Here is a 23,915-nt window from a genome sequence, read left to right on the forward strand (position 1 = left end):
TTTATGTTAAGATCATCATGTGCTTTTTGTCTTTAAGTCCATATTTTGTGATTTATTATATTTATTGACTTGTGTATGTTGAAACCATCCCTGCATCTCTGGGATAAAGCTAACTTGGTTATAGTAGATAACCTTTTAGAGGCATGACTATATTTAGTTTGCAGGTCTTTTACTGAGGATTTTTGAATCTATGTTCATCAATGATATTGGTCTCTTATTTTCTTTTATTGTTGTGTTTTACTGGTTTCATAGAATGAATTCGGAAGTACTCCTGTTTCTATTTCTGTGAAAAATATAAGAAAAATTGGCTGTAGACCTTTTTTGCGAGTCTTGTATAACTCTGCTATGAATCTATCTGGGACTGTGATTTTTTTTTTTTTTTTTTTTTTTTTGTTGTTGTTGTAAGACTGTTGTTACTATTTGAATCTTCTCATTTGTTAGAGGTTTGTTTAGGCTGTTGATCTTTTCTTGATTTAATTTTGCTGGTTTGGATGAATCAAATTCATCCAAATTTCTTTTAGATTTTTCCATCTTAATAGATAATTTTTTTAATGTATTCCTTTATAATATTCTGAATTTCTTTATTTTCTGCTGTTACAGTTCTCTGCTCATTTCTGACCTGTTAATTTGAATAATCTTTCTTTTGGTTAGTTGGACCAATAGTCTGTCAATTTTGTTCATTTTCTGAAAGAACTAGCCCTTACAGTCATCATATCTTGTATTGTTTTTTCTATTTTGTTAATTTTTGCTTTGATTATTTTATTATTTCTTGACATCTACTGAATTTGGGTTTGATTTGTTCTTGTTTTTCCAAATTTTCAAGTTGCATCATTAAGCCATTAATTTTTGCTTGCTCTTTTTTTTTAAAATACAGGCACTTAGAGCTGTAAATTTCCCTGTTGAACTACTTTAAATGTACTGTTTTCATTTTCATTTAGTTCCAGGCAATTATTTCTCTCTTTCTTGTTTTTTTTTTCTTTTAACCATTCATAATTTAGTAATGATTTGCATAATCTTCATGAATTTATATAGTTATTAGAGATTTGTTTGCTGTTAATTCTAAATTTTATTACATTGTGGGCATAAAAATACATGGAGTCATTTCAATCTTTCTGTATCTGGAAGGGTTTATTTTGTATTTTTTAAAATAAACTTCTTGATGTCAGTCATTAATCATATTAAGTATTTATTTGAGATCTTAGATTTCTGTGCTCAATATTGTGGATGAGAGATGATTTATCTAAAGAAATAAGTTAACTCTCCAGAAATTTACCTTTATGGCTCACTTGTTGCTAAAGTTCAAAATGTTCATACCATGCTTATGAGCATGTGCTCATGATACCCTTGGAAAGAGTGAAACTTGCCTGAGTGTATGGAGACAGCAGTTGGAGAATGGGACTTGTTTTCAGAGACAGCTCTTTGAGTTCTGCCAGTATTTATTACTTTACCCCACACGAAAATATTCTCAAACATACCAGATCATGTTTTCTCTAATATTCTTTTACTGTGGCCTGGTAAGGCTGCACTCCCCAGGGGGAGGTGATCAAAGAGCCTGCCACTGAGTTCATGTTAGAGACAGTGCCTGACCCCCTTCAGTTTCACCAGGAAACTGAACAGTCTAGGTCCTCTCCATGCATAGTCCTTAGTTGGAGTATTGGTCTCTGCAGGACCCCCTGGGCCCAGATTTTTTGGCTTTGTTGTTCTCCTTGTGGAGTACCTGTCCCCTCCAGGTTTTTCTATCTCCCTCTTCTTCCATAAGGTTTCCGGCACTCTGCCCAAAGTTTGGCTATGAGTCTTTACCAATCCTACATCTGACAGAGGGCTAATATCCAGAATATATAAGGAACTGAAGAAGTTAAACACCAACAAACCAAGTAATCCAATTAAAAAATGAGGCACAGAGCTAAACAGAGAATTCTCAACAGAGGACTATCAAATGGCAGAGAAACACTTAAAGAAATGCTCAACGTCCTTAGACATTTGGAAAACGCAATTCAATATGACCATGAGAATCCACTGCACAACCATCAGAATGGCTAAGATCAAAAACTCAAGGAATGATGTAGGTGGAGAGGTTGTGGAGAAAGGGGAATCCTCTTCTATTGCTGGTGGGAATGTAACCTTGTACTGCTACTTTGGAAATCAATCTGGCACTTTCTCAGAAAATTAGAAATAGTGCTACCTCAAGGTCCAGCTATACCACTCTTAGGCATATACCCAAAAGGTGCCCCACCATTCAATAAGGACATTTTCTCAACTATGTTCTTATCAGCTTTATTTGTAAGAGCCAGAATCTGGAAACAGCCTAGATGTCCCTCAGTGGAGGAATGGATACATAAAGTGTGGTACTTTTACACAATGGAATACTACTCAGCAATTAAAAACCAGGAAATCATGAAATGTGCAGACAAATGGTAGGAACTAGAAAAGATCATCCCGAGTGAGGTAACCCAGAAGCAGGAAGACACATATGGTATATACCCACTTATAAGTGGATATTAGACATGATATATGATAAACATACTAAAATCTGTATACCTAAAGAAGCTAAACAAGAAGGAGGACCCTGGGGAAGAGGCTGAAACCTCACTCAGAAGGGCAAACAGGATAGACATCAGAAGTAGAAGACAAGGAACAGGACAGGAGCCTTCCACAGGGAACCTCTGAAAGACTCTACCCAAATCACTGGTTTGTTTTGTTTTGTTTGTGTAATTTTGAAATTATTATCACTTATTACAATTTATTCAATTTGTATCCTGGCTGTGTCTCCCTCCCTTATCTCCTCCAAACCCCACCTTCTCTTCCTCTTCTGCCTCTATGCCTCTCCCCTAGTCCACTCACAGGTGAGGTTTTTTTCTTCCCTTCTATTTGACCCTAGCCTATCAGGTCTTATCAGGATTGGTTGCATTGTCTTTCTCTGTGGCCTGGCAAGGCTTCACCCTCTTCCCACCTAGGGGGAGGTAATCAGAGAGCCTGTCACTGAGTTCATACCAGAGAAAACCCCTGCTCCCCTTTAGAGGAACCCAATTGGAGACTGAGTCTATGGGCTACATCTGGGTTGGAGATTTTGGGTCCTCTACATGCATTGTCCTTGGTTGGGGTATCAGTCTCTGCAGGGACCCCAGGGCACAGTTTTTTTTTTTTTTTTTTTTTTTTTTTTTTTGTTCTATTAGTCCCTTTTTTGGAGCTCCTGTCCCCTCCAGGTCTTTCTATCTCTCCCTTCTTTCGTAAGATTGCTTGCTCTCTGCCCAAAGTTTGGCTGAGTCTCTCAGCCTCTGTTTCAATACCTCCATCAGTAGTCTTGTTTGTTTGTTTTTGCTGTTGGTCAGCAATAAATATTATGGAGTACATTTTATTTTCTTTCCTTAAGTATTCTATATTTTACTGTTTGCTTCAGGCTTTTCTTGACCTTTTCCTTATTATTTATCACTTTACTGCTTTGATAGCTTTTTTCTGATTTTTTTTTTTTTGGCTTATTTTGTTCAGAACAGCAGTGCAACTCCGAGCCAACAGATGTTGAAGCAATCCTTACTTCTGATTTAGTCCACAGATGTGTTTAGTGCAGCAATCCTGCCTTCTGACTTTGGAAGCAAATATGCTGATATCTAAAGCTAGAAAAAAAATATCCTCTGTTACTTTAAAAATTCTTTTTCAGTCAGCAGTTGTGATACATGCCTTTAGTTCCAGTATTTGGGAGGCAGGCATTATCTCTGAGTCTGAGGCCAGCACATGGTCTACAGAATGAGTTCCAGGATAGCCAGGGATACACAGAGAAACCCTGTCTCAAAAAGCAAAAAACCAATAATAAATAAGTAAGTAAGTAAATAAATAAATAAATAAAATCTTTATATGTTCTTAAAAGAATTTGATTGGAATATTTTAAAATTCTTTTTGAAGGCATATTCCTTTTAGTTAAGTATTTTTTTTCAATAATGTTTAGAAACTTAGTTTGTGTTTCAGGTGTTAGTCAAGTTATCTTTTGGTATCAGTAGTTTTAAAGTTCAGTATGTAGATATATCTTATATTTTCAGATTCTGTGCACATGAATAAGTTTTTGAAATCCATGGTATTTACCCTCAAAGCCTCTCATAACTTGTGGTTTTTAGTGTCAGTAGAAAATAATACTTTGAAAATTTTTTACTCTAGCTTTTTATGTTAGAACTTTTGAAATATCTCTAAATTCTATTATGAACTACTAAATTATTTTATATAAATATAGGTTTGCCAAGCAGAACTTGAACTGGGGGCTTGTTTTCAAGCAGTGAATAGCAGGATTCAGCTGCAAATTCTTGAGGCACAATACCTTCCAACTTCTTCAACACCTCTCACTTTGAGTAAGTATATCAGTGGTTCAAAGTACACCCAATGTGAAGAGGGTGTAGGGTAAGAACAAAAGATCAGGGCATTAAAGTCTGCATTCTTCTCTGGATGTACAGCTAGGGACTGTGATATGTTGATGGGCCATGCTTACCTCATCTGGCCACCCCGAAAGCCGGAGGTTTGAGATCAACCCTACTTCAAGGGCTAAGAGCGGGAGGGAATTATTTGGGCAACCAAAAGAACTTGAACAACAACAACAACAAAAAAAAAGAGACTAAAATCATATAAAACTGAGCATTCAATTTAAGAAGTTAGAAAAATAACAAAAATAGGAGAGCTGAAGTTGATAAATACAGGTTAACAAAAAACAATAAAACTAAAAGCTTTATTTCTTTAAAAAATTAAAGGACTGTTAAAATAGGAACATTTGTAGGAGGTTGGAAGTAGAAAAAAACCATGATTGGTATTCTGAACAGTGAACAGTGAAGATTATATAATTTTAAGTTCAGAAGAAATTTCTAAGTCATGAATTTAGTAATATGTAAGACAATCTCATGTAGCAACCATATTAACTCATTTGCACATATATAGAAAACAAATGATTTCCTTAAAATTTTGATAAAGAAGAGGAAGAATCTGAAAAGAATAATAGCCATAAAAAACTCCTTGAAACACTAACCAGAGCTGAGAAGATGGCTCAGTTGTTAAAGTGCCTTCTATACAAACATTAGTACCTGAATTTTGATCCCTCAGACCCATATAGAAATCTGGGTATGGTTATGCATCTTGTAATCTTGAGGGGATGGAGAGGAGTTTGCTGGTCAGCTTGTCTAGTCAATCAGTGACTGCCATATTCAGTGAGATACCTTGTCTCAAAAGATGAGAATGACTGAGGAGGAGGGTATCCAGTGTTTACCTCCCGCCTTTACACATGTATGTATTCCCATACCTACATGGATACAGTAACTTACATACACTCATAAGATAGTATCTTTGTTTTTTTTTTTTTAACCTGACATAAGAGAGACTTTCAATTGATAAAAATGCTTCCATAAGATTTGGCTACAGTTGATATGGAGGGAAAACCCAGCTCAGTGTGGTAGGCGTCATCCCCAGAGCCTTGGTTCTCAACCTTCCTAATGCTGTGACCCTGGAATACAGTTCCTCATGTTGTGATGACCTCCAACCATAGATTATTTTGTTGCTACTTTAGAAGTTTGCCATTGCTATGAATTGTAATGTAAATATTTTTGTAGACAGAGGTTTACTAAAGGGGGTGTGACCCATAGGCTGAGAACCACTGTCCTGGAGTGTGTAAGAAAGCAGGCTAAACTCCTGATGAGACCTAATTGACTAGGATCAGGAGGAAAGAAAAGAAGACCTCCCCTATCAGTGGACTTGGGGAGGGGCATGTGTGCAGAGGGGAGAGGAAGGGGGGGATTGGGACGGGAGGAGGGAGGGAACCACAGGGGGGATACAAAGTGAATAAAGTGTAATTAATAAAGAAAAAAAAAAAGAAAGCAGGCTAAGCATGCTGTTGGGGCATGCCTGTAAGCAGCACTCCTCCATGGCCTCCACCTGCTTCCAGGTTCCTGCTTTCAGTTTTCTGCCTTGACTTCCCTCAGTGATGAAGTGTTTTCTTGGAGTTGTAAGCTGGAATAAGCATTTCCTCCCCAAGTTGCTTTGGTCATGGTGTTTTATATACATCAATGGAAACTCTAACTAAGAGAGATAACATTTTACTGCTTTATAGGCCAAGAGAACTTTACTGGCAGATTCTACCAAACCACTGAAGAACATGCAATTCCTATTTAACATAAGCTTTTCGGAAGCATGGGAAAATAGTTTTATATTAGTGTACTCTTGATATTAAAACAGTGAATAGCTCATAAAAGCAACTAAATTAGTAGCAATTTTGTAGAGAGGTGGAGAATTCTAAAATAAAAATAAGTAAATAAAATCCAAGTTAGAAAAATAAGACATCAAGATTATATCTAGTTAATTCTATGAAACAGAAAAAAAAATAGTGGATGTTTATACAGATGTAATATATAAATAGATGGCTTCATTTACGCAAAACTACCACTCAGGACTACTAAAGATGAGCATTTTATAATCTGATAGTCAGATCTTATTCCTCATCCTGGGCTTCCCCCTTTCTGACAGTTTCCTCTTTCCTTTCTTACTGCCTTTTGCCCCAGTTTTATTAACTGACTCCTCACAGTAGCCTGACAGCAGTTGCTGCTTGAGCTATAGTCATTGTGTACCACACTGAAAATATACTTAGGTGAAAAGATACATTATCCATAATTTTATCCAGTGCAGTTCTTAAGTTGATACTTTGCTGCCAACTTCTTCAATACCCCCTTCTCTCTTTTGGTTTAAAAAATAGAAATTTCTGGGACAGCTCACTCAGGATGAGCCTTTCCAGGTCCCACCATTTACCTGCAAATTTCATAATTTCCTTATTTTTCATTGCTGAGTAACATTTCATTGTGTTGATGTACCAAAATTTCTGCATCCATTCTTCAGTTGAGGGGCATCTGGGCTGTTTCCAGCTTCTGGCTATTACAAATAAAGCTGCTACAAACATGGCTGAGCAAATGTCCTTATTGTATACTTGAGCTCCTTTTGGATATATGCCTAAGAGTGGTATGGCTGGATCTTGAGGAAGCGCTATTCCTAGTTGTCTGAGAAAGCGCCAGATTGGTTTCCAGAGTGGTTGTACAAGTTTACTTCCCACCAGCAGTGGAGGAGGGTTCCCCTTTCTCCACAACCTCTCCAGCATGTGTTGTCACTTGAGTTTTTTATTTTGGCCATTCTGATGGGTGTAAGGTGAAATCTCAGGGTCGTTTTGATTTGCATTTCCCTAATGGCTAACCTAGAACCCCTGCAAAGATGTAGCCCATGGCAGTTTAGTGTCCAAGTGGGTTACATAGTAATGGGAAGAGGGACTGCCTCTGACATAATCTGATTGGCTTGCTCTTTGATCACCTCCCCCTGAGGGGAGAGCAGCCTTACCAGGCCACAGAAGATGACAATGCAGCCGCTCCTGATGTGATCTGATAGACTAAGATCAGAAGGAAGGAGAGGAGGACTGCCCCTATCAGTGGACTTGGGGAGGGGCATGCGTGAAGAAGGGGGAGGGAGGGTGGGATCGAGAGGGGAGAAGGGAGGGGCTTATGGGGGGATACAAAGTGAATAAAGTGTAATTAATAAAAAAACTAATAATAATTTATTTTCTCAAAGTTCTAAAGACCGAACGGTTCAATATTAAGAGCCAGAAGAGTTGGTTTTGGGGGGTATCTTTACTTTTTTTTTTTTTTTGTATTTTTACTAAAGTTCATAATTGTTATCTTTGGTTATAATTCATATAAACTATTTTATTATCATTGGAAATGCTAGATCTCAAATTTACTTAAAAATGTTTACTTGTTTTGTTCTAGTGCACATATACCTATGACATCACAAGGAAAGAAATTTACCTATGAAACTGTGAAATAGATACCACTAGCTGTCTGGAGAATTGACACGTTTCTTGATGTAGTTCTTTTCAATGTGTTTTCCTTTGCAATAACCCAAGACCCAGAAGACCCAATAACAATAACCCAGAAGACCTTCAAGTTGATTATATTTTGATAATAATCAGTGTATAGATAAAAATCTTTACGCAGTATTTCACATAAATTTTATAGACTACGGTTTCTTGCATCCTAGGTTTTTTTGTGAAGGTGGGGATGTTTAGCTCAGGAGAGCTCGTTTATAAGAAGAAGACGCGCTTGCTGAAGGCTTCCAGTGGAAGAGTAAAATGGGGAGAAACTATGATTTTTCCACTTACACAGACTGAAAAAGAAATTGTTTTCCTCATTAAACTTTATAGTCGAAGCTCTGTAAGAAGAAAACATTTTATAGGCCAGGTTAGTAAGTGTTTTTTTAAAAATTTCTTTCTGGTAAGTCTCTGTGTGTTACTATGAAGTTAATTAGCAAAGAAAAGAAGATAAAATTAAGAATGAATATAGGAAGATTCTTCAACATTCTAAATTAAAATTCAGTGTTGCCTCAGAATCAAATTTTGTCATATAATAGGTAACATTTCTGAGCAGTCAGGCTTATTTCTTAAGCCTTTTGAACTTTTCAACTTTAAAATATAAAATTCAGTAGAAGTTTGTAAATCAAACTTAAGACTTTGAGTATAACATTTATTTTATCTTGGTTCATCTTTAATTTTGTATTTAAAAGGGGCCTTTTATAGATTTTACTAATTTAGTTAGAGTAGATTTTAATTTCTAGAAAATGTTGATTTTTAATAGTGTTTGTGATATTGTTTGGATAGCCTATTTTACTATCTGAATTAAATAAAATTCTGAGTAATTTGTATAGGGCTACGTAACATTTAAACCTATATAATCTTTCTTTTTATGTCTTCTTTCCTTTTATTTGTGGCAGCTATTTGTTATCTTTTTATCTTAATTAGAACTGTGTGCCACATTTAAATCTTGAAGTCTTTAACTGATGTAAGAGCTTTCACTTGACAACTACTATGCACAGTCTATGCGAGATTTTCAGATTGTGTATATGAATTTTCAAAGATTTGTATCAACTTTCATTTTATATAATTAGATTGCTAACTTAAAAAGTGTTTTAGCTTTCTGTATTCTTATTTGGAGAGCAGTTTGAGTTAAAGAATTCATGTAAATTTAATTTGAGAGATGATTTCCACGATAAGTTTGGAGACCTTCTTTGGTGCCTCAGGTATCAGGTATATGTGGATTCAAGTTCTCCCACTCTATCACCCAAATACTGTAATGTTATCAGGGTTATGTATTGGAGTCAGTGTGAGATGTTGTTTGGAGGAAAGTTTTTTTTAGGCCAAGATAGAAAAAGAATTGAAAACCAGTGACTTACTCCAGTCTCTTAGAAGAATTAGAAACTGGGACTCAGGTAAGTTGATTCCAAAGTTGCAGCATTTGTAAGTGTGATAGCCAAGACAGAGATTCAAGTGTTTTAAATTGTTCACCTTGTTTCCAAGTTATATACACATTATGGATTAAGAATGATTACTTTTTAGATTTCAATTAAGATTATAGTTTCATTTAATGTAAGAGGTACATAAATTAAATGTACATTTCTTTTTAGGTAAAAAACAAAACAAAACAAAACATTGTTTGCCTCAGTTTAGAAATCTTAGAAAAAAATTTTTGAATAATAAGGATCAATTGTAGTTGAACTCCTAGATTATTTGAACAAGAAAGAATACATACAAAGTGATTTTTAAAATAATACTTCATTTTCAATTATTTTTTTAAATTTATTTATTTATTTATTCACTTTACATCGAGAACACAGCCCCCTCTGTCCTCTCCTCCTGGTCACACTCTTCCATCCTCTTCCTTTCTCTTCCCTCCCCTTCTCAGAGAAGGGGAGCCCAACCCATCAACCCTCTCCCAGCACTTCAAGTCACATCAGAATTGGAACACATCCTCTTCCGCTGAGGCTAGGCAAAGCAGCTCCGCTAGTGATCCAAAAGCAGGCATGTTAGAAACAGCACCAGTTCCACTTACTAAGGAGCCTACATAAAGGCCAAGGTACCATTGGTTGCACATGTGTGAGGAACCTAGGTCCAGGCTATGCATGCTTTTTAGTTGGTGCTGCATTCTCTGTAAGCCCTTTTGAGCCTGGGTTAGTTGTCTCTGTTGGTATTCTTGTGGAGTTCTTAACCCCTTTGGGTCCTTCCTCCCACCACTTTTTTTTTTCACATTATATTTTTTTAATTTATTACAACTGAGCTCTGCCTTGTGTTTGGCTGTGAGTCTCAGAATCTATTTCGATGCACTGCTGGGTGAAGCATCTCTCTCAGATGATAGTTATGCTAGGCTTCTCTCTGTAAGCATAGCAGAGTTCCATTAATACTGTCAGGGGTTGGCTCTCTATTGTGGGGTGGGTCTCTGGTTGGACATTCCCTCAGTCTCTGTTCCCTCTTTGTCCCTGCACTTCTTGTAGGCAGAGCAAATTTGGGATCAAAGCTTTTGTGGGTGGGTTGGTATTCCCCTTTCCCCACTAGGAATCCTGCCTGGCTAGAAGGTGGCCTCTTCAGTCTCCATGTCCTCCCTCCCAACCCCCAGTCTTAGCTAGAGTCGTCCTCATATCCTCCCAGGAGCCTACCCTGTTACAGGTCTTTAGCTTGTCTCAGAGATGCCCTCCCCTTGATCCCTTCTCTTTCCCTGCCCTCTCACCTCCTGCCCCCACTCTACCCACAACAAATCCCCATCCTTAGGTCCCTCCCCACACCACTCCTACCATTTTCCCTCTCTTCATCCACTTCCGCTGTCTATTCTATTTTATTCTATTCTGGTGTATATTCTGTTTCCCCTTCTGAGTGAGATTCAAGCAGCCTCCTTTGGGCCCTCCTTGTTACTTAGTTTCTGTGGCTCTGTGGATTGTAAGTATGGTTATCCTGTATTATATGACTAATAGCCACTTATAAGTGAGTATATATCATGTGTGTCTTTCTGGGTCTGTGATACCTCACTCAGGATGATCATTTTTAGTTCTATCCATTTGCCTGCCATTTTCATGGTTTCCTTGTTTTTAATAGCTGAATAGTATTCCATTGTGTAAATGTATCACATTTTCTTTATCCATTCTTCAGTTGAGGAGCATCTAGGTTGTTTCCAGGTTCTGGCTATTACGAATAAAGCTGTTATGTACATAGTTGAGCAAATGTCCTTGTGGTGTGGTGGAATATCTTTTGAGTATATACTCAGGAGTGGTATAGCTGGATCTTGAGGTAGAACTATTCCCAATGTTCTGAGAAAGCGTCGGCTTGATTTCCAGAGTGGTTGTTCAAGGTTGCATTCCCGCCAGCAATGAAGGAATGTTTCTCTTTCTCCACAACCTCACCTGAGTTTTTGATCTTAGGCATTCTGAGGGATATAAGATGGAATCTCAGAGTTGTTCTGATTTGCATTTTTCTTATGACTAAGGACGTTGAACATTTTTTAAATTTAATTTTATTTATATATTTATTTATTACAATTTATTCACTTTGTAGCTTCTCATGCAGCCCCCTCCCTCCTCTTCTCCCTCTATGCCCTTTCCCTAGTCCTCTGATAGGGGGAGAACCTTCTCCCCTTCTATCTGACCCTAGCTTATCTCTTAAGTCTCCTCAAGACTGGCTGCATCATCTTCCTCTGTGGCCTGGCAAGCTGCATCCTCCAAGGGGTTGGTGATCAGAGAGCCTGCCACTGAGTTCATGTCAGGGACAGCTCCTGTACGCCTTACTAGGGTACTTGGAAACTGAGCTACCTATGGGCTTCCTTTGAACAGGGGGTCTAGGTTTTCCTCTCCGTGTATGGTCTAAGCTTAGTTTAGAGTATTGGTCTCTGCAGGATGCCCTGGGCCCAGGTATTTTGGCTCTGTTGTTCTCCTTGTGGAGTTCCTGTCCCCTCCAGGTCTTTCTGTATCCCTCTTCTTCCATAATGTTGGTAGGTAGAATCTTTCAGAGGTCCTCTGTGGAAGGCTCCTGTCCTGTTCCTTGTGTTTTCCTACTTCTGATGTGTATCCTGTTTGCCCTTCTGAATGAGGATTAAGCATCTTCCCTAGGGTCCTCCTTGTTCTTTAGCTGCTCTTTTTTCTTCCATTTTATGTTTTTGGCTTCTTTGTCAAAAATCAAATGCTATAGGAGTGTGGATTTATTTCTGGGTCTTCAATTTGATTTCATTGATCAATCTGTTTCTACGCCAATACCATGCAGCTTTTGTTATTATTCCTCTGTAGTTCAGATTGAAGTCAAGGATGGAGACACCTCCAGAAGTTTCTTTCTTTCTTTTTTCATTGTACAGAATTCTTGTTGCTGTCCTGGGTCTTTATTTTTCCACATGAGGTTGAATTGTGTTAGAATTTTGGTCGTAAATGCATTGAATCTGTAGATGGTTTCTGGTAAGATGGTCATTTTGACTAGGCTAATCCTACCAATCCATGAGCATGGGAAATCATTCCATCTTCTAAAATGTTCTTTGGTTCCTTTTTTCAAAGACTTAAAGTTCTTGCCATGTAGGTTTTTCACTTGCTTGGTTAGAATTATGCCAAGATATTTTATATTATTTGTGGCTATTGTGAAGGGTGTTGTTTCTCTAATTTCTTTCTCAGCATGTTTATCACTTGTATACTTTTTTTGAGTCAGTTTTATATCCAGACACCTTGCTGCAGATGTTTTATCAGCTGTAGAAATTCTCTGGTAGAAATTTGGGGGTTACTTATGTATACTAGCATATCATCTGCAAAAAGCTATGCTTTGACTTCTTCTTTTCCTATTTGTATCCCCTTGATCTCCTTTACTTGTCTTATTGCTCTAGCTAGAACTTCAAGCAGTATACTGAAGAGACTTGGAAAGAGTAGGCAGCCTTGTCTTTTCTCTGATTTTAGTGGGATTGTTTTAAGTTTCTTTTCATTTAACTTGATGTTGGCTATTGGCTTGCTGTATATTGCCTTTATTGTGTTTAGGTATGCACCTTGAATTCCTTAATCTCTCTAAGACTTTAAACATGAAGGGTTGTTGGAATTTTGTCAAATGCTTTTTCAGCATCTAATGAGATGATCATATGTTTTTTTTTCTTTTAGTTTGTTTATATGGTGGATTATTGATGGGATTTCATATGTTGGACCATCCCTGTATCCCTGGGATGAAGCCTACTTGGTCATAGTGGATGATATTTTTAATGTGTCCCTGGATTTCGTTTGCACAAATTTTATTGAGTATTTTTGCATCAGTGTTCATAAGGAAGAACAATTCCTTATGTCTGAAGTTCTCTTTCTTTGTTGAATCTCTGTGTGGTCTAGGTAACAGGGTAACTGTGACCTCAGAATGAGTTTGACAATGTTCCTTCTGTTTCTGTTTTTTTTTTTTTTTGTTTGTTTTGTTTTGTTTTGTTTTGTTTCACAAATATAATAGTTTCACAAATATTGATATTAGCTCTTCTTTCAAAGTTTGGTAAAATTCTGCACTGAAACCATCTGGCCCTGGGCCATTTTTGGTTAGGAGCTTTTAAATGACTACTTCTATGTATTAGCTCTTTTTTAAAAAAATTTATTAATTTTTAATTTTTTTTGAATTCTTTTTTTTATTTATTTAAGGAGGTGAACATGTTAAATATTTTAACTTAATAAGCACTCATTAAGTACATGGATCAAATCACCATACCCCACAACTATGTACAATTAAAATAGTAATTAGTTTTTAAGGTTAAAGGAAAGCAACACAGTGATAAATGAGTAAAAATTATTTTATTCAGAAATCTGAATTCTTTGATGACAAAAATTTTACACTTGCTTGAAATATAGGAATTCTCTTTTTAGTCATTGGCAGAATGTCACTTATTGGATGCCACCTTCCATTGTTCTGTGATGATCTGCTATACAGTAGTGAATTACTTTCAAATTTCATAGCAAATATAGTTTATAATTACCCCCAATTCACTGTAGCACAGAAAGAGACATATTAGACTAAAAAAAAAAAAAGACATTTCTGGACTTCGTATGGAAAAACCTGCTCTTTCTAGGTCTTACTGAGCACAGAAGGTCGGAGCTAATGGGTATGGTGACAACGACATTGTTTAGTTTAATGTGAAAACTAAACTGAAACTGTATCAGTTGTTCAGTTTTCAAACAATGTGTTCTTTTTTCCCTTTAGCAAAACCAATAATACATGTGCTTCTGAAAATTCTGTTATTTAAAACTGTAAATAAGTCATTAAGTACAAATCATCGATATTTATTTATTTCAGTATTTCAATTGAGAGAATTACCAGTCTAGATTGAGTTTTATAAGTTTATCTTGGAGTTTTGGTCTCAATTAGCCTCGTGTGCTGAGATTGGCCTGCACCCATAAATATGCTTGCTCTGAACATGAAGCTTAGCTGTGCTGTTTACTGTTTCCAGTAAATCACACTCCAATGAAATACCAAGAGATATTTTCACACTTTATACAGCTAACTGATGAAATTATTCTTTAATTTAATTTTTTCTTTATTAATTACACTTTACTCACTTTGCATCACCCCCCCCCCGTGGTTCCCTCCCTCCTCCCATCCCAATCCCTCCCTTCCTCCACCCTCTGCATGCATGCCCCTCCCCAAGTCCACTGATAGGGGAGGACTTCTTTTCTTTCCTTCTGATCCTAGTCAATTAGGTCTCATCAAATAAATTACAGTTTATTCACTTTGTATCCCTGCTGTAGCCCCCTCCCTCATGCCCTCTCAATCCCCTCTCCCCCCCTCATTTCTTCCCATGCCCCTCCCCAAGTCCACTGATAGGGGAGGTTCTCTTCCCAGTCCCTCTGACCCCAAGCCTATCAGGTCTCATCAGGACTGGCTGCATTGTCTTCCTCTCAGACTGCTCCCCCCTAAGGGGGAGGTGATCAAAGAGCCAGCCACTGAGTTCATGTCAGAGGTAGTCCCTGTTCCCCTTACTAGGGAACTCACTTGGAGTCTGAGCTACCTTGGGCTACATCTGTGCAGGAGTTCTAGGGGTTCTAGGTTATCTCCATGCATGGTCCTTGGTTGGAGTATAAGTCTCAGAAAAGACCCCTGTGCCCAGATTTTTTGGATCTGTTGCTCTCCTTGTGGAGCTCCTGTCCCTTCCAGGTCTTCCTATCTCCCCCTTCTTTCCTAAGATTTTCTGCACTCTGCCCAAAGTTTAGCTATGAGTCTCAGCGTCTCTTTCTATACCTTGCTGGGTAGAATCTTTCAATGGCCTGTATTAGCTCTTCTTCCAAAGTCTGGTAAAATTCTGTGAGGAAACCACTTGGCCCTGGGCTGTTTTTGGTTGGGAGTTTTTTTTTTAATGACTACTTCTATGTCCTTAGAGCTTATAGTTTCATTTAAATTGTTTACCAGATCTTGATTTAACTTTGGTAAGTGGTATCGATCAAGAAAATCATCCATTTCATTTAGGTTTTCTTATTTTTTGTCATACAGGTTTTTGAAGTAAGATCTAATGATTTTTTGGGTTTCCTCAGTGTCTGTTGTTATGTCCCCCTTTTCATTTCTGATTTTTTTAATTTGAATACTCTCCCTCTGCCTTTTTATTTGGCTAACAGTTTTTTGTTTGTTTGTTTGTTATTTTTGTTTTATCTTGTTGATTTTCTCAAAAAACCAACTGTTGGTTTTGTTGATTTTTTTAATTGTCCTCTTTGTTTCTAGTTTATTGATTTCAGCCCAGAGTTTGATTATTTCTTTTTTGTCTACTCTTGGGTGTGTTTGCTTCTTTTTGTTCTAGAGCTTTCAGGTGTACTAATATGAGATTTCTTCAGTTTCTTTAGTGCTTTCCTCTTAGCACTGCTTTTATTTTATCCCATAAGTTTGGGTATGTTATGTCTTCATTTTCATTGAATTCTAGAGAGTCTTTAATTTCTTTATTTTTTTTTTCCCTGACCCACTGGTCATTGAGTAGAGAGTTGTTCAGTTTCCATGAATTTGTAGGCATTCTTTTGTTTCTGTTTTTGTTGAAGTCCCACTTTAATTCAAGATTAAATTAAACTCCTGTATCTGCTTCAACTTTCTTGTTGAGGCATACTTTGTAACTGAGTATGTGGTCAGTTTTAGAAAGAGATTCCGTGGGATGCTGGGAAGAAGGTATATGTTGTTTTGTTTGGATGGAATGTTCCGTAGATATCTGTTAGGTCCAGGTGACCCATAACATAACTTAGTTTCGTTATTTCTCTGTTTAGTTTCTGTCTTGATGATCTGTCCTTTGGTGAGGCAGGGGTGTCCCACTATTAGTATGTTGGGTTTGATGTGTGATTTAAGCTTTAATAATGTTGTCTTTACGAATGTGGGTACCCTTGCTTTGGGGCATATATGTTCAGAATCGAGACATCGTCTTGGTGGATTTTTTTCTTTGATGCATATGAAGTCCCCTTCCTCATCTCCTGATTAATTTTGGTTGAAAGTCTATTTTATTAAATATTTGAATAGCTACTCCAGCTTGCTTCTTGTTTCTGTTTGCTTGGAAAACCTTTTTCCAGCTCCTTACTCTGAGGTAATGTTTATCCTTGTTGCTGAGATGTTTGTTTTATGAAACAGAATTATGGATCCTGTTTTCACAACCATTTTAGCTTGCGTCTTTTTATTGGTTAATTGAGACCGCTGATGCTGAGATATTTTGAGGTAGTAATGGTCAGAGATTATTAGTTCCTGGTATTTTGATGTTGGTGTTGTTAGTGTTTGTGTGTGTGTGTGTGTGTGTGAGAGAGAGAGAGAGAGAGAGAGAGAGAGTGCTTCCTTTTGTTTTTGCTGGTGTGGAATTACTTATTTCCTATGTTTTTTTGGATGTCGTTACCCTCATTGGGATAGAGTTTTTCTTCTAGTATTTTCTGTAGGGTTTGATTTGTGGATAGATACTGTTTAAATTTTGTTTTGTCTTAGAATATCTTATTTTCTCCATCTATGGTGATTGAGAGTTTTGCTGAGTATAGTACTCTGGGCTGACATCTCTGATCTTTTAGGTATCTTTTTTGCCCGAGATTCTCTCTTCCATCACTTAGATTCTGTTGGAGATGTTTGTGTCTGTTATTCCTGTTCTCTTCCCTAGATGGTCAGTCTCCAGGATTCATTCAGATTGTGTTTTCTTTATTGCCTCTAATTCCATTTTCAGGTCTTGGACAGTTTTATTTCTTTCACCTGTTTGTATTTTCCTGTATTTCTTTAAGGGATTTATTCATTTCTTTTTTAAAGGCCTCCATAATATTCATGAGACAAGATTCAAGGTCAGTTTCTTGTTCCTCAGCTGTGTTAAGATATCCTGGGCTTGTTGTAGTATGATAGTTGGGTTCTGTTGTTACCAAATTGCCCAGGCTCTTGTTATTTGTGTGTATGTGATGGCCTTTAGTCATCTGGTTGTCTCTGATATTGGATTGTGGCCTCTGGGGTCTGCTAGCTTCAGAGAATGCATGTAGGTATGAGGTCCAGTAGAGGAGCATGTAGGAAGCTGGGTGTAGCTCACCACTGCTGTGTTTGCCAAGAGGCCTGGTGCAAGCAGGGGGCTGTTGTGTAGAGGTCTCACCCGTCTTCCTCAGGAAGCCTATTTTTAATTCTTTTTTTTTCATTTTTAATTCTTAAATTGAATTGGATCACATAATACAGAATGATTCAGCAGGTTAAATATTTTAACATTTAAGGGTTAAATCATCAAGCAACTTTAAAAAAATTAATGATATTTATTTAAAAATGTTATCCAGATGTTTAACAATATGTTTGTTAAAAGTTAAAAGGTATGTTATCCATGACAATAAGAGATATTGCTTAAACATGGCTACTAAGATGTCAAGTTGAAATGATTGTACTGTTTCTTTACAGCTCTGGATAAGTGAAGACAGCAATAATATTGAAGCAGTGAACCAATGGAAAGAGACAATTTCAAATCCTGAAAAGGTTGTTATCAAGTGGCACAAGTTAAATCCATCTTGAAGACATCAGGCATTAATTTAGTGACGAAACAGCTTGACATTTTAGTAGAAGAAACATAATTTCTAAAACTTATAATGAGTTCTATCAGATACACAAAGTGAATGAAATGTTTTAAAATGGTGCCAAAATAGATGATAAAATAAAAGGGTAGTATTATTAGGCCAATTAAATATATTACAAAAATCTATGAAAATATCAATCCTAGGTAAATATTTCAATATTGGTTCTGCTTTTGTTTTTAAGATATCAAAAACCTAGCACAGCAATCCCTCTTAGTACTACTACTAGACATTTATAAAACTGTAGTACTTTTACAGTGCTAGGCATGATTGATTAGATCGTTACACAATTTATATCTTTATATGAATTTTTTACAGCACAAATGAATAGGTCAATTCCATTGACTTTTTTTCTGTATTTGAGAAAAATTGGTACCCTGTACCTACAATTTTTTTTATTTATAAGTCATTGCATGATCACTTTATAAGCTGTTTATCTCTAGAAGAATTAGAGACTTATTAACATTTTTCCAGGAATAATAAAGCTTGGAACTAGCAGGATGGCTCGGGAGTAAATGAGCTTGTCACTCTTCTTGATCATCTGAGTTCCGTTCCTGGAACTCAACAAAATGGAAGGGGAAAATCCATTTCCTTTAGTTTCTTTACTGACATCCACATCCATACTTTGGCAAACACACACACACACACACACACACACACACACACACACAAATAAGTAAACAAATAAATACACATAAATAAGCAAATGTCTTTTAAAAATCAATAAAGTTTAATTGAAAGCAAAAATATATACCTTTTGTTTTCCTTATTTTTTCTTTATTTTCTTTTGAGTTAAAAGAAAATATTTTACTTTTGAGCCAACTTAATTTAGCAAAATTAAATGAGCTTAAATAGTAAATTCAGTATTTTATGATCACTAGTTCTTTCAGTTTTTGATGTAAGCTATTTGCTCTCTAATCTACAATGTTAAAGCATTTTCCCCATTTTAATTACCATACTATGTAGCAATGTATAAAATGCAAATATTTTTCTACTTAAGGTTTATTTCAGGTACATATTAGAACTTAGCATCTGGAAATTATTTCTTCTTGGATCACCACAAGAGTTGTGGCTAAAACAAAACAAAAAAAATTTAGGAAGAAGCAAGAACACTTTCTAATCTTATAAATAGTATAGTTTAGGCCTTATTATATACCTTATTATAATGTAGGAATAACCTTTGTAATTCTTCATAGTCTAGATATCTCATTAGAATCTAAATAGAACTGTTATATAGGTATTTTCTAGATTTTTATGGTACCAGTGGTATTGATCAGATTTCTTTGCCACTGTGAATTTTGAAGTAATATTTTCAGACTTGTAAAATATAAAGTACTGGTCAATTTTCATATGCTCTTCTAGGAGAAACCATTTTTTGTGTTAGTGATAGTCTTTTGAACATTGAGATTTTTACTTTCTTTTAGTTTAATTTGTTTGTTTAATAGATTTTACTTTTTTCTTTTAAAAAAATTGTTTTTTTAATTACACTTTATTCACTTTGTACCCAGCTGTAGCCCCTTCCACTCTTGCCCTCCCTCCTCCTTCTCCTCCATGTCCCTCTGGCAGTCCACTGATAGGGGAGGTCCTTCTCCCTTTCCATCTGACTCTAGCCTATCAGGCCTCATCAGAACTGGCTGCATTGTCTTCCTCTGTGGCCTGGTGAGGCTGCTCCCCCCTAAGGGGTAGGTGGTCAAAGAGCCATCCACTGAATTCATGTCAGAGACAGCCCCTGTTCCTCTTACTAGGAAACCCACTTGGACACTGAGCTGCCATGGGCTACATTTGTGCAGGGGTTCTAGGTTATCTCCATGCATGGTTCTTGGTTGGAGTATCAGTCTCAGAAAAGACCCTTGGGCCCAGATTTTTTGGTTCTGTTGCTCTCCTTCTGGAGCTCCTGTCCCCTCCAGGTCTTTCATCTTCCTCTTCTTTCATAAGATTCCCTATACTCTGCCCAAAGTTTGGCTGAGTCTCAGCATCTGCTTTGATGTAGAGTCTTTCCAAGGCCCTCTGAGATGATCAATCCTCATTCAGAAAGGCAAATCGATGGACATCAGAAGTGGGAGAAAACAGGGAACACAGAGGAGCCTAGATTTAACATTTTAAAGTGGGCACAGAAATTTTCTACTTGTAATCTTCCATTCTCAGCACAGGCATAGTTTCTGCACCATCAACAGCCTACATCCAAGTAAGACGTTTGTCAGAATTGATCAGCCTTTATCAACACATCACAGGCTTTGTTCTTTTTTTTTAAACTAGATTTTAATTTTCTGTTAAAATTAAAACTTTTCTGTGTTCTACTAATTTTAATTCTAAATTTTATACATGTCATATATTTAATTCAGTTTTAATGATCTAATTATTAATTTTAAAGCAAATAGTTAATATAAAAATTGAGGAAAAGATAGGCTTTCTTAGTTTATCACACTCCTAGATATCTTAGATAAATCAATACAAAGAAAACTTCGTTTAAAAGAACCCTCACGTATAAAATATTAAGAGGTGAAGCTTCTAATATTTTAATCATGTTTATTTAAGCATTTTTCAGTTGAAGATGTACTCAGTGTAAACATGTGTGTTTATTATGTCCTTGAAAATTTTATGTGCAAATGTAGATGCAAACACCCTTGTGTTAATAGGCACTCTTGGAGAGAAAAACAATTCGGAGCCAACAATAAAAACTAAAGCACCATGCAAAAATCATTTCTCTCTGTATTTGTGTAGGCTTTTCTTGACCTTTACTCACTTGTAACAAGAAAAAAAAAAAAAAAAAAAAAAACTAAAATAATGCTGGGAAGCCAGATTGAAACAAAGGAAACTTCATAATAGGAGGGAGATCAGTCATTTATAAACTCTGTCATTTATAAAATGTATTTATAAACTATCAGATAACACAGAAAGTTTTAGCCCATGTCAAAATATAGCATCATTATTTGGATTGATTTAGTTTTGCACAATGCTATTCTCTTAACAGTGGTTGTTCTTTTTCTTTTCCTTCCTAACGATCTTTTTCTTTCTTTTCTTTTTTAAATGAATTGGAGTTGTTTACTTCCAAGCTTGGTCAAACATCCTTAATTTCTTGGTATAATAAACATATTTCAATTCAAATAGTAACTTTGAATGCTATGCAGAAGAACAGAAGTAATATGTTCGGCAATTAATTTGCTCAATTTCATACAAGCAACATAACTATTTATGAAAAAATACTGACCAAATTGTAGATATTAAATACTAAATAAATTATTATGATTTAGTCTATTTAACAATCAAGAAAATTCCAAGCCATCCTCAACTCCAGTGGCAATTTCAGATGCAGTTTGGAGGTCAGGAATTTTGATGGAGCTGTTAGTGTAGCAGACCTTGTAGGTAAAATATATGTATCTTTTAGTAACACATGTGAAGAATTCTCTAAAATTAACCTCACTGGTTTCATTCTCAGCAGACTGACCTTGCACACTCAGCATGGCCTTTATTTTCATGATATTAGTACCTGTTCTATTTTTTACAATAAGTTCATGACCACCTGAAGGTATTCACTTGATATACCTGGCATTAAGGCCTCCACAATCACCATAGGCTTTCTCCTCCATCCATTATGTTATTATAAAATATTATTTTGATCCCATAAGAACTTTGTTAGTTTCTCTTTCATATTCTGGGGCACTGGAAGGAATAACTTGAGCCAGACTATGGCTGCTTTTTGCAACAGGAAAAAGATTAGTCAACAATGGATTTATGAATTCTCAGATAACAGAAAGTTACAGCCCATGTCAAAATATAGCATTATTATTTGGCATTCATTTAGTTTTACATGATTTTTAAAGCAGGAATCATAAAAATGACCCAAGTATATTAATTCCAACTCTTACCAGACTGTTGAGAAGAAACCACTGGGATTTTTGAACATATGTAATTATGGTCTAAAAATAAACTAACCCAAAGTTCTATTTAAATGTAACTTTTCAAATTTCTTTTTTTTCTTTGATACTACTAAACTTATCAGCCATTTGGAAACTGTTTTTCAGCCAAAATTTTACTTGTTTATATGTTCAAATATTTGTACATGTATAAAAATTTTTAAATTTGGAATAAATTCAGACTTTTTTACTATAATAGTAATGGCCTGAATTTCTTTTTTTTTAAATAAATTTATTTATTTGCTTATTTGCTTGTTTGTTTATTATAATTTATTCACTTTGTATCCCCACTGCAGCGCCCTCCCTGATCTCCTCCCAGTCCCACCCACCTTCCCTCTTCTCCCCCTATGCCCTTTCCTAGTCCCCTGATAGGGGATGACCTCCTCCCCTTACATCTGACCCTAGCTTATCAGGTCTCATCAAGGCTGGCTGCATCATCTTCCTCTGTGGCCTGGCAAGGCTGTGTCCCACAGGGGGAAGTGATCCAATGCAGGCCACTGAGTTCATGTCAGAGACAACCCCTGTACCTCTTACTAGGGAACCCACTTGGAGACTGAGCAGCCTATGGGCTTCCTATGAACAGGGGGTCAAGGTCCTCTCCATGCATGGTCCTTCATTGGAGTTGGTCTCTGCAGGTCTCCAGGTGAAGAAGTTGGCCTGAATTTCTCTGCTTGGTCTCATACTAACTTTGGCAATATTTTCTAATCCTCTAACTTTTTCCCAGTCTTTGGCTTGTTCTATCTTTACCTGTCTGTAGCCTGTCTTTGTAAAAATGACACACACACACACACACACACACACACACACACACACACACAGCCTCTCTCTCAGTGTGTCTGTCTCCCTCTCTCTGTTTCTGTGTCTCTCTATCTCTGTGTCTCTCTTGCCTCTTAACTTGCCTGTCTTTCCTGTGCTGTTCCTTGTTCTTGTGTGAGTTAGGAGTTAGGCTTATCCTCTTTCTGACTCATTTTGTCAAATCTTTCTCTGATTTCTCACTTTTGTCTACCCCTCAATTAGACATCATTTTCAAACATGGCTGCTTCCTTCCACAAACTAACCTTACCTTCATTGTTAGGAATTAAAGGTGTGTACTAAGAGAGTGTCTATATTCCAGCCATACGTGTCTGCATTCTGGATCATAAAGACCTAGAAAGCCTTTGGATTGATTCCTTGACAGAGCAGCCATGTTGCTGGATTGAAATTCCTTTACATTAGTCTATGGTTTTTGTGGGGAGCATGGTTAGCTCAAGTGACTTAACTTCACAAGCACTCATGTATTGTATATAATTTTAGGTGGCAACACCACATTTTAATGTGTTTACACCATTTTGAGAAGTGAAACAATGAGATACTTTTTGGGTTTGGTTTTGTTGTTGAGACAAGGTTTCACTATGTGGCCCAGATTGTACCTAACTCATTATTCTCCTGTCTCTGCCTCCTTGGGATCACAGGCATTTCCCACAACATGTGGCAAGATAGTACTTTTCATATAGTAAATACATTAAAATATTAAGTATTATAGGTAATATATAATTTTGAGTGTTGGATTTATAAAAATTTCTCATTATCATGAGTCTTAAGCATGTTCATATCCTAATATATGTATATCTGTGTATATATGTGTGAGTTTGTGTGCATGTGTGTATGAGTGTGCATATATATATGTGTGTGTATCTGAGTGTGTATTTGTATTTTTGTGTGTGTGCATGTATGTATGTTTATTTGTGTGTGTCTGTGTGTTCATGTTGCTATAGATTGAGCCCAGGTTCTTATGCAAATAATCTGCCATTAAGCTATACCTGCAGCCCATTTTATTTGAGCAAGATGTCAGCTCCTATTGGATTTGAACTTAAGATCTTTCCACCTTTCTCCTGAGTATAAGATTTATACTTACTGCAACAGACATGCTTTTAAATACAGGTAAAGAATTTTTGTTTAGGATCATTCATTTTCACATTATTCATATATGAAAGCTTATAACAGAAGAATGTTTTGTATTTGAGTAAATTGTATGCAACCATTTATTATGAATTATTCAGGTTTGAAAAACCATGTTAGGTGATAAAATGGTGAGAGTAACTGATAAAGTTGAACTGCATAGAGAAAGCCCCCCCATGTAATATATATATCTATGTGTGTGTAAGTAGATTAAAAATAGCA

At 36.4% G+C, this 23,915-nt stretch overlaps 1 protein-coding gene across 4 annotated transcripts in view; it reads left to right on the forward strand.

Annotated features, from left to right (window-relative positions):
* Tc2n (tandem C2 domains, nuclear) overlaps window positions 1–21,953 on the forward strand; it is a 57,060-nt gene extending 35,107 nt beyond the window's left edge. For all 4 annotated transcript variants that reach the window (XM_055593199.1, XM_055593197.1, XM_055593198.1 and 1 more), the window contains 3 exons: window positions 4,220–4,334; window positions 8,038–8,237; window positions 17,672–21,953. In XM_055593199.1, the coding sequence (XP_055449174.1) occupies window positions 4,220–4,334; window positions 8,038–8,237; window positions 17,672–17,782 (426 nt within the window). In that variant the 3' untranslated portion in view covers window positions 17,783–21,953. The remainder of the gene's footprint in view (window positions 1–4,219; window positions 4,335–8,037; window positions 8,238–17,671) is intronic.
* Window positions 21,954–23,915: the final 1,962 nt, after the last annotated feature.

The sequence above is a fragment of the Psammomys obesus genome, unplaced genomic scaffold (assembly GCF_907164565.1).
Source record: "Psammomys obesus unplaced genomic scaffold, mPsaObe1.curated_primary_1811, whole genome shotgun sequence".
Taxonomy (NCBI): Eukaryota; Metazoa; Chordata; class Mammalia; order Rodentia; family Muridae; genus Psammomys; species Psammomys obesus.